Below are 16,039 nucleotides of genomic sequence, written 5' to 3' on the forward strand. Positions count from 1 at the left end.
ATCAAATAGATTAATATAAAATATACTATACTAAAATGTAATGTAAATACAAAGCTACTTAAAGGCACATGCATGGTTATTATTGGCTCTTATATGTAAAAAAAAACTACATCCATTAGCCATAATATTAAGAGACCTGCTGAGTAAAAAAAAAAAAACTGCCTTTACAAATATCACATTTGATTGACAGTCAATGCTTATTGCAGTACAACTACACATGATGCAGACTACAGTGTCAATTAAAACTGAGCATTTTATCTTTGTAAAGGTAGGATTTTTTTAATGATTTTTTTTTTAAGTTAAAAACCTCAACACCATCCCACCTGTCAACAGTTTCCAGTCCAACCAACAGAAAATTCAGTTTTTCTTTTAAGACTGTAACCGCCCCCCCCCCCCCCCCCCCCCCAAAAAAAAATACTTTTCTTGGGTCAATAATAGCAACGTTTTACTTGGTCATTCGGGATATTTGTTCATCCTTAAACAACTTTTTCCATTAGCGCTTCAAGGCTAAACACTTTTGATTCATTGTGGAAATATAAATTAGCGTCCATTCATAGCGTTCAATTTAATTTCCCATGTACATGCTACAAGTGTTTCGAGCACCGCCTGCATCGTCTGTGCTCGATTCACAGAGTATTCATAAAAACGTGTTTGAAGGGACACCGGCATCCATTTTGTTACATTACATTGGCATGGCTTTCGAACAACAATGACAAAAGAAAAAAAAAGAAAAAAATGTGGGAACAAGAGATACTGTTACACTTCCAAAAATGTTTCAATCATGCATTTTTAACATGACAAAAGTGACCGATTTACAGCAAAACAAAACAAAAAAACAACAGATGAATACATTCCATTGTTCATCATTTCAAATTATGAGGCCCATCTTTTACACATTTTGGCAGTTGATTCTAAAGTGCTGCAGGGACGTGCGAGTGATGTTTTTTTTTTTTTTTCACAAGGATCAATAGCATTGTATGTTATGTCAGCAAGAAAACCACATTAACGTTACCACTGGATTTCGTGCGAATGGCAGATAGACAAGTAAAAACATGAGATGTAATTGAGATCCAGACTGGAGGAATTAAGAGTTGTCCATCCACCCACACACGCGCGCACACACAAAATTCCTGAGGACCAATTGTTGCAGTCACCTGCCACTTCTCATTTCCCCACACACATGATAAGCCAATAGGACATTTTCTACAATAAGACCACTACAGAGTTGCAATCCGACATACATAAATTTGCTAAACAAAACAAATGTATGAACTGAAGCTGGCGGCCACTGGAAGAGACTTGGAAATTTGTTGTCATCTAGATCACTCTATATTTCAACACATGCATTAGGAGACTCTTAAGAGGGAAGAAAAAATGTCCAAAGAAAGCCTAAACAACCGAACGGAAAAGGAGCTGTAATAAGCGAGTTTCCCTAACTGATGCATGATTGCCATTTGCAATAGATCAGCCTTGAAAGAGCCCTAATGTTACTGTTTTGGGTCAAGTAATGACACGTATTGTACACACACACACACATTTATATATATATGTATATGTATATATATGTGTATATATATGTATATATATATGTATATGTGTATATATATGGATATATACATATATATATATATACACATATATATGTGTATATATATATATATACACATATATATGTGTGTATATATATATATATATATATATATATACACATATATATACACATATATATATACACACACATATATATACACATATATATATACACACATATATATATATATATATATATATACACATATATATACACATATATATATACACACATATATATACATATATATATACACACATATATATACATATATATATACACACATATATATATATATATATATATATATATATATATATATAAAAAACCTCACTGTCATTTAGTGTGTCATTTTTTTTTTTTTTTTTGCAAGTCTGGCTAAAAACAAAACAGAGGCTCAGTTTAGTTTGTATGACAAGTGGAAGAAAAAGGAAACAGTCCATCAAGGCAGTCGAGTTGCCCTCAAGTGTAAGACAACGAGAGCCCATGTCCCAGGAATCCGATGAGGTGAACAGGGCTTACTTCATTAGCACCTCCTGGAACAACACACAATGTAGTTTCATGAATAAAACCTCATAATATGACACCATTGACAGGACGAGTTTGAAATGTTCTAAAGAGAAAAAAAAAAGTGCTTTTTTTGTTAAAGCATTCAAGGGGACACTCGTGGTCACACCCCTCGTGGTCTCACGCTGACCTGTACCTTGGGCTTCAGGCACTTTGCTTAAACTACAGCAGCATATCCACTGCCAGAAAGCAAAAAAACCAAAACAAAGAATGCCCATCCCTCGTTTGCCAACAACGCGCTCTTACAAATAAGTCATGCTACCAACGTAGCAGCTGTGGCTGACATGGCTTGTTTACAGTGGTAATGCTAGCTAAGTATTGCTAGCGCTATTTTGTTGAAACATCAACTAAGCACTTTCATAATGCCATGGCATTTTGAATGGCTATGCTTGAAAATCGTGCTCATTCACGTTAATGATGGGCATGGCCTATGTCAGAGATTCGAGGGGGGGGGTGGATTAGTGAACTAAGGCTACATTCAAATTTTACTCGCAGTTTTAACACTGCAAACTCCTTCAAACTGAAAGCTCTAGGATGACCCACCGGAGCGTCTTTAAACTCAGACGTCGGTGCGTCCTCGGATTTGGCCTCCACTGCGGGGGCTGACATCTGCGAGCTCCTGGTGACTGGACCGCCGAGCCTCTCCCTCATTCGGAGGGAGAAGCGCTCTTCTTTCTTGGGATGCAGAGGCGGTGACTTGGGCTCCGCTAACCTCTTGGGAACCTCTTTGCTCAAACGCTGCATCTTACCAGGCGGCTTTTGTGCTGCAGTGTCGTTGGATAGGTCGGTGGGTGATGGCTGAGCTGGGCCCTTCTTGGATTTTTTGCCGGTGGCAGGGGTCGCTGCTGGGAATGAAGTAGGCCTCTTTTGCACACTTTTGCCTTTACCCGCCTGTGGGGGTTCAGGAAGCTCAGCTGCACCCGAGCTACGAGCTCTCGTCTTTCCAAAGGTTTTGAGTTCCGTCTCCGTCTGTGCTATTTCACTGTCTGTCTGTTTTATATTTTTATCCACGCCAGACACTGCCTCTTTTTTCCTGTCCTCAAGTTTTTTATTGCCCTTTTTCATGGCGGGCTTCATGGGGCAGCTGACGGCCATGTGCTTGCTGAGACTGGCCTGATAAGTAAATTCCCGGCTGCAGTGGGGGCAGACATTAGTTTGCTCCTCTTCAACTTTAACGGCGGCCTTTTTTGCTGAGGTGGCGGCCTTATTCTTTTGTGAAATAGCCTTCTGGACCAGTTGGTTTTTCTTCTTACTGAGGGCACTCATTTTTGTTTTGCCCACATCCTGATTAAAATTAAGTCTCTTAGGCTGGCCCATTCGTCGGAAGGCACTCTGGCCTGCTAAGGGTGACGTGACTCCGTTGGGAGACTTCACTATTTGCTTGAGGGGGATGGGGTTCTTTTTGGGAGTATAGCGCTTCTTGTCACTGGCATTGGCGCAGGCCAAAATGTGCTGGTGCAGCTCAGGCATGTTGTCAAAGCTGTTGCCACACTTGGTGCAGCGGATGGCGGTGGTGAACGTTTGCGGTATGTTGTGTGTGGTGAAGTTGGTTGCGGAGGCCATGGAGCCGGCGTGGGAACGGTTGTGATACGGAAATGGGGGCGGTTTGTAACTGGGGTAATGCTGATTCTGACCGAGGCGGACGTCGGGGCCTTTGGGCTTTCCGCCCTCAGACGCCATGATCTTTATTGTAGTGTAGAGCTCCTCATTGGGGTCCTCTGTGCCGTCGTCTGTGTGATTTCCATTAACATCAGGCTCTTCCTTCACGGGCTTTGCTTCATTTTGTTCTGGCGCTTCTTCAGAAGTCTGTTGTGCTGGTGTGGAGGCGGAGATTTCTTCTTTGGCTCTGGATGGGTCTGTGTAGTTTTGTGGCCTGAGTTTACCACTCTCCACAGAGGTATGTGTACAGGCATCATTTGGATGCAGATCTTTTTGGTGCTGTTGCAAATTGCAGAGAAAGGCAAACTCCTTGGAACAAACTGAGCACACGAAGATGGTGCCCACCCCATGTAGCGTGGTCCGGTGGGTGAGCAGGGCTTCTGCATCGCCAAACAGCTGCAGGCAGAACTCGCACTTGAAGGGCCAAGCTGACGCGTGCTCGGCAATATGCCCGCTGAGCTCCTTCATGGAGCTATATGGGCTCTTGCAGACGTTGCAAACAAAAGTCTTGCAGTAAACTGAGTCAATCTTTCCGGCCGCGGGGGGATTATTGGGTTTCTTTTCGAGAGGCTGAGGAGAAGGGTCAGCATCATCTTGAGGCACATGGTTCATGACAGAGAGTTCATCTGTGCAATGCTTGGGCTCCTCTTTTATCTTTGCATGAGGAAGGCTTTGTAGAAGCAGCAATGGGGCTGGGTCATGTGACGTAGGCGGAGGCGAAGATGTCGGCAAAGACTCTGGCCGGGGTGACAGAGCAGCCAAGTCGGAGTTTTCAGACTTTGGAGTTCCTGAGTTGAGGTCTTGGTTAGTTTCATCATTCAGCTGGCTGCTGCTTGCCTCAGTCAGAGAAACGTCTTCTGTAGCAGACAGGCCGACTGAAGAAGGTTCAAGAGGTGCAGGATGATCAAGGGGATCTTGGAGTGGAGTGTTCGGGGAGTCCAGTGTCTCAGATTGATGCTGCTCTTCCTCGTCTTTGTCATCACCAGCGTACAAACTCTCCGCCTCTTCCGACGGCGACCTCGGCGACATCTTTGGTGATAGGACAGGAAGAGGCCGCTGTGCCGAAGAGTCTGAGGGTTGAGAGAGAGGAGAGTTCGCTATGGCTGGCGGCGAAGGCATGGTGGGTAGTACGGGGGGAGGCGGTGTTGTAGATGTCACGCTCGAGGTGCCGGGTGAGGAGGGGTTCATAGTGACAGGGGTTAAGGCTGGAGGAGAGGGGTGGGCAGACTCAACACTGGGAGACTGGGGTTGAAAACTGAGGTTGGAGAGCGGCGAGGGTCCCTCCTCTGTCGGCAAGGGCAAACCTATGTACTCGTTCATCAGCACCTTTTCAAGCATGCTGGTGTTTGGCTTCCTCTTTTTTACTTGCAGTTGTGGTGCTGCACTTCCCTTTAAGTCAGGATCTGCCCCACTTTTCCGATGCAAGCTCAAATCAAGTGCAGAATCGGCAAGAACCTTGTTGGAGTTGTCGCTTCTTCTATTGACAGTGTTTGACAGGTCCAAGGGTTGCTGATTGCAAGCGTTGCCTCCACTGCCAGAGGAGGTTTGGCCAAGGTTACTTCCACAAGGGCTCAGGGTTATAGTGTCATCCTTGTCCAGTGAGTTTCTGCGAGGGGAGACAATGAGGTTCTCTAGCTTTGGCACCTTGATGGCGTACGAGCTCACCGCCTCAGCCTTGCAGCCCTCTGTTTTAAAAGGCGGACTGAGCTGCGGTGAGGACGGGGGTGAGGCCGTTCGCCTTTTAAACCGGCCCGAAGGACCTTGCAGCGGCGTGACAGAAAGCGGGGACGCCAGCCTATGGCTTTCCGATATGAGCGTGATGGACTTCTGAACGTCTTGTGTCTGGAGGAGCTGCTTGAGCTTAGGTGACAGATAAACGGTTTTCTCACGTTGGGATCCGGATGAATCCGCCGCTTGCTGGAGAAGGCCGCCCACCAGCGAGCTAGGCGAAGACGATGCTGTGGATGACGAAGACGCTGTGAATGGAGCCGTTTCCATCTCTACTTTGAGGCTGGGAACAAGAGGGGGTGTCGAAGTTCTTCTTTTGGTTGACGGCTGACACAAGTTGGACACTTGCTTGGCAGTACTGGCTCGAGCCTCCACCTTCAGTGCCTGACTGAGCTGATTGGGACTGATGAGGACTGTCTCCAGACCGAACAGGGCAGCCGATCGAGTGTCCACCTCGATGACCTCACAGCTGCTCACCGTATTGGTGGACACTATCTTGCCGTCGATATAAAAACTTAAATTCTCTGAGATGTTTTTGGATATGTCCACAGCGTAATCGTCCCGATCCGCCTCGTCTTCCGTGTCAGCACTGGGCATGTACACAAGGGCAGGGCTGGCATTGGGCAACGCGTCGGGTCGCGGCTGTGCTGACGCCTCCTGCAGCAGCATGCCTTTCCGACGAACGCCTTTCGGTAACAAGTGTCGTTCGTGTATTCTGCGCTGGTGCCGCCGCATGTTAGTGTGTGTGCCGAACGCTTTGTTACAGTATTTGCAAGGATGGAGCTCTTTGGACGCTCCATTTTCTTCTAAAATAAAGGGAGGGTCAGAATGAGGCCCCAACTCCTTCCTCTGCGTTTCAGATTGGTATGCAGGTCCTCCAGTGAGCTGTAATCCAATGGCGGTGTAGTGGTTTGCAGGGCTGGTGCAGTTGGGAATGGAAAGGTCCGTCTGCGCCAAAGGGCCGAGCAGATGAGCAGTTCCGGCCAAAGAGCCGGGCTTCTTCTTGAAGCCGCTCTCGTGCCTCCTCTCGTGGCGCCGCCGACCTACCTGTGAGCCAAAGGACTTGCTACAGTATCTGCACTTGAACAGTTGTGCTTGCTGGCTGGTGACGGCGTGAATGTGTATGTGGCGCTCCAGACCCTGCCTGGTGGAGAAGTGCCGTTCACAGTGTTGACAGGGAAATGAATCTCCGTGCGGATCCCCTTCAAGCAAAGGGTCGAAGTCGGGATCAGTGTCGACCTCCTGATCTTGCCCGTGAGGCGGGGAAAACTGCGACTGGCTTTTTCCGATACCTCTGAGGGGGAAGTTGGGCTGCCGCTGGGCTATTTGCTGCTGTGCTTCATGCAGAGCCTGCAAATCATTAGCATCTTCTTCCTCTTCTTCCTCATCATTTGCCCCGTCCATCACGTCGACTGACACAACCTGCACGTCCCTGTGGTCAGTCATTTCCGTGGGCGGAACTTTGGAGGGTCCTGTTGTTAGTGGCCTCTCATCCTCCTCCTTCACACCTGTCAACAGTCACCAGGAATGTCAGGCAAATAATTGACTGACACCCATGATAATATATCTTATTTTACAATGTATTTTAAAGGTCACACAGTGATGCAGAAATTGATAGCTTGTTCAGACATTTATAACTGTGGGGCGTGTTCTGCTTTTTTGCAAAACTCATTCCACTGAAAAATGTATGTCGGTTCCAGAGGCTTGCAAGTTAAGATACAGGAAGGCTGTCTTACATGCACAGTCACTATGTCAACATTCTGAAAGTCCACTTGCCTTCTTCCCCATCCCACATCTCCTCCACAGATTTGCCTCCACTCGTTTTCTGCAAGTTAGCCCAATCAGCTTGTCCCGCTTTCTCCAGCAGCTTTCGTCTGGCTGCAGACAAAAACAAGACAAGCTTGACAAACAGTTTGAGAGAACAAAGGAAAAGCAAAAGAAGTTTGAACAATGACAGGGCTTTAGTTTGTTTACTACCAAAAGACTGTTAGGTCCCGACTCACTAGTCATAACAATATATATAAGAATAAAGTCGTGGTTTAACCCCAAAAATTGTTTTAATTTTACAAGACTTAAGTAGTAATGTTACTGTGTAGTAAATATAACATTCACATTAAAATTCAGACTTCATGAAATTCTCATTTCTTTTGCAACATGTAAAATACGTAATGTCATCTAAAATACCGGACTATATTTATCTTAACATTGTGACTTTACATTTGCAACATCTGAATTTTCCTTGTAAAATTTCATAAATGTTACAAAAAAACTTCATAAGTGTGTGACTGAGAACTGTTGATGGCATAAATTTCGTTCAGGATTTCCAGCAAACATTCTTAGCTTAAGAGTTTTAACAGTGAGCATTAGCACATCCTTTATTCAGCAGCTGTGGGTCGAAGACGAAGAAGAGGTGGAAAGTGGATTCTTCGGCAGAAAGAGAAGAGGAAAGCACAGAGCCTAGAACTGAATGTGGGGACTTTGAATGTTGGGACTATGACAGGAAAATCTCACGAGTTGGTTGACATGATGATTAGGAGAAAGGTTGAGATATTGTGTGTCCAGGAGACAAGGTGGAAAGGCAGTAAGGCTAGAAGTTTAGGGACAGGGTTTAAATTATTTTACCATGGTGTAGATGGGAAGAGAAAATGAGTCAGGGTTATTTTAAAAGAAGAGTTGGCTAAGAATGTCTTGAAGGTGAAAAGAGTATCAGATCGAGTGATAAGGCTGAAACTTGAACTTGAGGGTGGTATGTATAATGTGATTAGTGGCTATGCCCCACAGGTAGGATGTGACCGACGGGTTAAAGAAAAATTCTGGAAGGAGCTAGACAAAGTAGTTCTGGGCATCCCAGACAGAGAGAGAGTCGTGATTGATGAAGATTGTAATGGACATGTTGGTGAAGGAAATAGGGGTGATGAAGAAGTGATGGGTAAGTACGGCATCCAGGAAAGGAACTTGGGAGGGACAGATGGTGGTAGACTTTGCAAATAGGATGCAAATGGCTGTAGTGAACACTTTTGTCCAGAGGAGGCAGGAACATAGGGTGACCTACAAGAGCGGAGGTAGAAGCACACAGGTGGATTACATTTTGTGCAGACGATGTAATCTTAAGGAGGTTACTGACTGTAAGGTAGTGGTAGGGGAGAGTGTGGGTAGACAGCATAGGGTGGTGCTGTGTAAGATGACTCTGGTGGCGGGGAGGAAGATTAAGAAGACAACGGCAGAGCAGAGAACCATGTGGTGGAAGCTGAGACAGGACGAGTGTTGTGCAGCTTATCGGGAAGAGGGGAGACAGGCTCTCAGTGGACAGGAGGAGCTTCCAGAAGACTGGACCACTGCAGCCAAGGTGATCAGAGAGGCAGGCAGGAGAGTACTTGGTATATCTTCTGGCAGGAAAGGAGAGAAGGAGACTTGGTGGTGGAACCTCACAGTAAAGGAAATCATACAAGGAAAAAGGTTAGCTAAGAAGAAGTGGGACACAGAGGAGAGGTGAAAGGAATACATTGAGATGCGACATAGGGCAAAGGTAGAGGTGGCAAAGGCCAAACAAGAGGCATATGATGACATGTATGCCAGGTTGGACACTAAAGAAGAAGAAAAGGATCTATACAGGTTGGCGAGACAGAGGGATAGAGATGGGAAGGAGGTGCAGCAGGTTAGGGTGATTAAGGATAGAGATGGAAATATGTTGACTGGTGCCAGTAGTGTGCTAGATAGATGGAAAGAATACTTTGAGGAGTTGATGAATGAGGAAAATGAGAGAGAAGGGAGAGTAGAAGAGGCAAGTGTGGTTGACCAGGAAGTGGCAATGATTAGTAAGGGGGAAGTTAGAAAGGCATTAAAGAGGACGAAAAATGGAAAGGCAGTTGGTCCTGATGACATTCCTGTGGAGGTATGGAAGCATATAGGGGAGGTGGCTGTGGAGTTTTTGACCAGCTTGTTCAATAGAATTCTACCGCGTGAGAAGATGCCTGAGGAATGGAGGAAAAGTGTGCTGGTGCCCATTTTAAGAACAAGGGTGCTGTGCAGAGCTGTGGGGGCTATAGAGGAATAAAGTTGATGAGCCACACAATGAAGTTATGGGAAAGAGTAGTGGAGGCTAGACTCAGGACAGAAGTGAGTATTTGCGAGCAACAGTATGGTTTCATGTATAGAAAAGAGTACCACAGATGCATTATTTGCCTTGAGGATGTTGATGGAAAAGTACAGAGAAGGTCAGAAGGAGCTACATTGTGTCTTTGTAGATCTAGAGAAAGCCTATGACAGAGAGGCAGAGAGGAACTGTGGTACTGCATGCGGAAGTCTGGAGTGGCAGAAAAGTAAAAAGTATGTTAGAATAATACAGGACATGTACGAGGGCAGCAGAACAATGGTGAGGTGTGCTCTAGGTGTGACAGAGGAATTTAAGGTGGAGGTGAGACTGCATCAGGGATCAACCCTGAGCCCCTTCCTGTTTGCAGTGATGATGGATAGGCTGATAGATGAGGTTAGACTGGAATCCTCATGGACCGTGATGTTTGCAGATGACATTGTGAGAGCTGGAGGTGGCGGAAATTAAGATGTTGAGGTTCCCTCTTGGACTGACCAGGTTGGATAAAATTAGAAATGCGCTCATCAGAGGGACAGCCAAGTTTCGGTGTTTTGGAGACAAAGTTAGAGAGAGCAGACTTCGATGGTTTGGACACGTCCAGATGAGAAATAGTGAGTATATTGGTTGAAGGATAATGAGGATGGAGCTGCCAGGCAAGAGAGCTAGAGGAAGACCAAAGAGAAGGTTGATGGATGTCGTGAGGGAAGACATGAGGACAGTTTATTTATGGCTTAGAAACAAACGTTTTTCAGACGAATATGCCTCTTATAATTTGTCTATCACTAACCTGGTTGTGATGTATTTTCCAGCATTTGTTCTGCAAACTTGATTGAAATTTGTTCTTAGATTTTTCTTTATTTATTTGATCTAATTTGCCTTATTTGCGTTGTTTGCGAATATAATGTTGGGTTTACCGTTTTAAATATTGACCATGAGGAGTGTTGCTGTTAGCAAAAGACATTTGATTATAGTATTCAGTCCTACTGATTTTTATATTGCTAAATATTTTGTGTATTGTGTTATATTTTAACTTGCAACTATGTAATCTTTATTGTTAAAGATGCACAATTGCAATTAGCAAAAATGTTAACTCCATATGTAGCATCATTACTTGAAAATTATAGTGTTCACATTTTAAGAAATTGTTCTTTAAATTTATTTACTACATGTTAATAAAACGCTGAATTACTCTCCAGCTTCTTTAGTTTTCAGTACAGATGCTTTAAAACTGGCAGTTTAAAAGTTTATCAACTACATAAAAAAATGTGATAATGATCAAGAATGGACGATATGACAATATTAGTCGTGATAAAAATTTGCCATATCACCAAGCCCTACGTTACGTTCATAGGTAGGTGACATAAGCCACATTTGTGTCGGACTGTGGCGTAGTCTCTCACTAACCAACATTAACGCAGCAGTAGTTATTACGCAAAATATTTGTATGAAAACCGCTTCTGGACCAAATATAAAACAATAAAATGAAAAAGATTAAGTACGGCAGTAACTGATCATGCCTTTTGTGCCGCGTGAAAACGCATCATTAAGCCGCCATGCAAACTTATTCAATGCGCGCCATTTGTAGTCTCTCAACATCGTTTGTCAAGACCCCAGGTACAAAATTCTTCCAATTCCAACCACATTGTACTACATTAGGCATATGTTGACCCGGAACCTGATGGATTGCCCACAGATAAGACACATTCAGTGGCTATTATGAAGCCCATCGTAACCGGCGTTGGGGTCACGTGACCCGGCGTTAGAAAGCTTCATTCGAAATCAACACACACTGAGGGAGTATGTGTGAACGGAGTCATTCTGTACACGTGCAATTGAGGACACGGCTAATGACTGCATGATGTTAATGTGGACCAAGTCAGACAGGTTCACTGAAGTTGCATTACATGCTAAACTACAAGGAGCCACAATGTCACTTTGAAGATGTTCCCTCCATACATCATCTATTCATGCGATGCGATTACACGTCAAAGACACAATTTGACATCCTAAGGAGTTGGTTTTGTTCCCTCGCTTAACCAAAACCTTATCTTGGAACCACACTTGGAAACCCGTTACTTAGTTTGAAAGCCTAATTTGAAACCCCAATCCTGGATCGATACACTAACCCAGGCAAGAAAACCTAATTTGAAACCCTGGCTTAAAACCCTACTTTGAAACTTCCAGTGTTTGTACAACCCCAATTCCAATGAAGTTGGGACATTGTGTTAAACATAAATAAAAACAGAATACAAAGATTTGCAAATCATGTTCAACCTATATTTAATTGAATACACTACAAAGACAAGATATTTAATGTTAAAACTGATAAACTTTATTGTTTTTTAGCAAATAATCATTAACATATAATTTTATGGCTGCAACACGTTCCAAAAAAGCAGGGACAGGTGGAAAAAAAGACTGAGGAAGTTGAGGAATGCTCATCAAACACCTGTTTGGAACATCCCACAGGTGAACAGGCTAATTGGGAACAGGTGGGTGCCATGATTGGGTATAAAAGGAGCTTCCCTGAATTGTTCAGTCATTCTCAAGCAAAGAGGGGGCGTGGTTCACCTCTTTGTGAACAAGTGTGTGAGACAATAGTCGAACAGTTTAAGGACAATGTTCTTCAATGTACAATTGCAAGGAATTTAGGAATTTCGTCATCTACGGTCCATAATATCATCAAAAGGTTCAGAGAATCTGGAGAAATCACTGCATGTAAGTGGCAAGGCCGAAAACCAACATTGAATGCCCGTGACTTTCGATCCCTCATGGGGCACTGCATCAAAAACCGACATCAATGTGCAAAGGATATCACAATATGGGCTCAGGAACACTTCAGAAAACCAATGTCAGTAAATACAGTTCGGCGCTAAATCCGTAAGTGCAACTTGGAAAATTGTGGACGTCGTGTCCTCCGGGCCAAAGAGGAAAAGAACCATTCGGACTGTTATGGGCGCAAAGTTTAAAAGCCAGCATCTGTGATGGTAGGGGGCTGTGTTAGTGCTAATGGCATGGGTAACTTACACATCTGTGAAGGCACCATTAATGCTGAAAAGTACATACAGGTTTTGGAGAAACATATGCTGCCATCCAAGCAACGTCTTTTTTGTTTCAGCAAGACAATGCCAAACCACATTCTGCACGTGTTACAACAGCGTGGCTTCGTAGTAAAAGAATGCGGGTACTAGACTGGCCTGCATGCAGTCCAGACCTGTCTCCCATTGAAAATGTGTGGCGCATTATGAAGCGTAAAATACGACAACGGAGACCCCGGACTGTTGAACAGCTGAAGCTGTACATCAAGCAAGAATGGGAAGGAATTCCACCTACAAAGCTTCAACAATTAGTGTCCTCAGTTCCCAAACGCTTATTGAATGTTGTTAAAAGAAAAGGTGATGTAACAAAGTGGTAAACATGACCCTGTTCCATCTTTTTTGGAACGTGTTGCAGCCATATAATTCTAAGTTAATGATTATTTGCTAAAAAAAAAAATAATAAAGTTTATCAGTTTGAACATTAAATATATTGTCTTTGTAGTGTATTCAATTAAATATAGGTTGAACATGATTTTCAAATCATTGTACTCTGTTTTTATTTATGTTTAACACAACGCCCCAACTTCATTGGAATTGGGGTTGTAGTAGCTCTTTGCATGTAACATGATTATATAATTTAATTACAAAATGTATGTCCTGTAATTGTAATCCATTACATTACTACGAGAAAATGTGTAATTAAATTACAGTTGGTTTTGGAAATATATTTTACGCACCCTTACCCTTTTTCTTTCTAGACACCCTAAGCAAGGTTTTAACCCCCAAAATGAAAACCAAACACTGATTTGAAACCCTAACCCAAAACTGAAATCTTAATTTGAAACAGTAATTTCAAACCTTTGAAACCGAAGTTTGAAATTTTAAACATGTCTAGACACCCTAATTTGAAAACCTAACCCTTACTTGAAAGCCTAAATAGAAACATTTGTCCTAGATTGAAAATTTTACTTTGAAACACTAACCTTTGCTTGGAACCCAAACTTTGGCTCTATATAGCCCAATTTAACCCCCACCCACCAATTTGCTTGTAATCATAACCCTCATTAGAAATACTATTTTGAAACCCTAATATTAGATTGAAACCCTACTTTGAAACACAAACATTTGCTTGACATTTCAAACCCTAAAATTGGCCCAAAACCATAATTTGACGTTTGAAACCTAAATTTGCTTGAGACCCTAATGCTGTCTTTACACCCTAATTTCAAAACCTAACCATGACTTGAATCCTTACTTTGAAAACCGAATCGTAGATTTTTAATCTTACTTCAAAATCCTAACTATGGCTTGATATCCTAATTTCAAAAGCTTGAAACCTAAATTGGAAATATCAGCTTGGCTTGCAACCCTAACTCTGGCTTGATACCCTAATTTCAAACCCTATTTAGCACAATCTATGCATTAGGATTCAACATACATACATGAACTAACAAGCAAGAATCATTCATGTCACAAGAGCTGAGCAGCAAGATCCATTTATCTTTCACTGACAAAAAAAAAAAAACAACAAAAAACTGTTCAAAGTTCATAGCACACTGCGAGGCATTCACTACCAAGCCAGTTGAACATTCTGTTTACGAATTAACAATGCCCTTGTTTGATTGCACATCATTCAAAGTAAGTATGTAATATACAGTACATGCTTTTTACATGATTGCACAACTTTAAAAGAAATGGCGTTCTGTTTGAACGGGGTTCTCATGTAAGATCGTAAATTGTAACAAAACACATTAGACGCACATAGATCGGGTGTTCACTATCTGAATGAAAGTTTTTTTCGATTTCAACTGAGAAATTAGTTTACCATCTGCTCCCATCTACCGAGGTGTCCCGTACTAGCCGCCTAGCTTTGCTTAGCATTTACCCGTCTTGACAACCCGACGGACTGGTTCTTCTGGAGCCCGGCCGGCTCGGTTCGAATACTTCCCGCAAACGTTCGAAACAGGTGAGGGTATTTTTATTCGCTACCCGATACCTGCGAGGCTGGTAGCCAGTAGGAGTTCAGCGCTCGGCTTAGCTTTAGCTCGCCGCCGCGCTAGGCCACCATCAAGTGGAGGCTCGCCGATGGATGGCTTTCGTGCTTTTCGGGAGCTCGGGAAGGTCACATCCTCGTCGAGGAGCCGCTCGGTCGGGGACGGGCTCGCTGGCGAGGCGTGGGAGAGGGGATGAGCGAAACGAGGGGCTTAGCGTAAAGACTTCGGGGCGTCATTTGGTACCCACTGCGGCGACTTTGATATCAGGTATAAAAGTGGATAAAAGTCTCCCTTCTCCTCCTCCTCCTCCTACTTCTCCTCTTCCTCCCTCCCTCCCTCCTCACACTCACCGACTAGCCTCCCAATGCTAGCCACTAGCTCAAGTTAGCTCCCAAGTGCTAAGAAATCACTCCGCAGCGAATTCAGCGGAGGTGTCCGATGTTGGAAGTCGGCCTCATTAACAAAAAGTGTGTCAAATCAACTTAAAGGTGCCGTCACCTCCCTCAAACACAAAGAGGCCTCACCTCGAGAGTTTTTCCTTTCTTCCTCCGGTGCAGCTGTTATCAACCTCGGGGTTGTTTCGGCTCGGCTCGCCTCTCTCCCTCGCTCTCACCGTGTTGGACCACACCAGCAGCCAGCCAGCAGCAGCTCGTCTCCGGCCGCGATAGGCTGTCGAGAGTGAGGGATGAGCCGCAGCACCAATCACACGCCGCCTCGCCGCCTCTCCAACCACGGGGGAGATTTGGGACAGCGAGCGAGCATCTAATCTGGTTGTGATGCGTTCACGGTGCACTTTGGTACCTTCCATGTCAACATGTCTGCGCCCAAAAAGCATAACAGTGCAACATTTTTTTTTTGGAACTTGATTCACTTTGACACGTTAATGCGGTTATAAACATGTAAAAGGCACAAAAGACAAAGACTCAGCGTGTAAACCATGTTAGCAGTGCATATGAAGTCCACAAATGTCAAACAAAATTTCAAACACAAAACCCTGTTTTAAAATACTAACAAGGCTTGAAAGTCCAATTAGTAAAGACCCAAAAACCCTGGTTTGATATCTTAATTTGAAAATATAACCTTGGCTTGAAACTTTAATTTGAAACCCTAAACCTGGCTTTAAGATTAAATTTGAAACCCTGAACTTGAATTGAAACCCTAACCCAGGCTTGATACCCTAATTCAAAGAAACTTAAACTAACCAGCTTAACCTTAACTTTTAAATTGAAACCCTAACTGAGGTTTGAAACCCTAAACCTGTCTTTAATCCCAAATTTAAAACACAAACACTGTTTTAAAAAACTCACAAAGGTTTGAAACCCAAAATTGAAAACCCCAAAATGGCTTGAAACCATACTTTGAAACCCTAACT

At 43.6% G+C, this 16,039-nt stretch overlaps 1 protein-coding gene across 2 annotated transcripts; it reads right to left on the minus strand.

Annotated features, from left to right (window-relative positions):
• Positions 1-1,902: 1,902 nt before the first annotated feature.
• Positions 1,903-15,423, minus strand: prdm2b (PR domain containing 2, with ZNF domain b). 2 transcript variants are annotated; one of them, XM_061785591.1, is made up of 4 exons: positions 15,192-15,423; positions 7,322-7,423; positions 2,702-7,053; positions 1,903-2,127 (listed from the first exon to the last, which is right to left on the minus strand). In XM_061785591.1, exons 2-4 carry the CDS (start codon positions 7,338-7,340, stop codon positions 2,110-2,112), a joined length of 4,389 nt encoding a protein of 1,462 aa, XP_061641575.1. In that variant the 5' UTR covers positions 7,341-7,423; positions 15,192-15,423; the 3' UTR covers positions 1,903-2,109. The 2 variants fall into 2 exon arrangements, with proteins under 2 accessions (XP_061641575.1, XP_061641576.1); XM_061785592.1 differs by lacking the exon at positions 15,192-15,423 and adding an exon at positions 14,670-15,013.
• Between the last annotated feature and the right edge of the window lie 616 nt (positions 15,424-16,039).

The sequence above is a fragment of the Phyllopteryx taeniolatus genome, chromosome 9 (genome assembly GCF_024500385.1).
Source record: "Phyllopteryx taeniolatus isolate TA_2022b chromosome 9, UOR_Ptae_1.2, whole genome shotgun sequence".
Classification (NCBI taxonomy): Eukaryota; Metazoa; Chordata; class Actinopteri; order Syngnathiformes; family Syngnathidae; genus Phyllopteryx; species Phyllopteryx taeniolatus.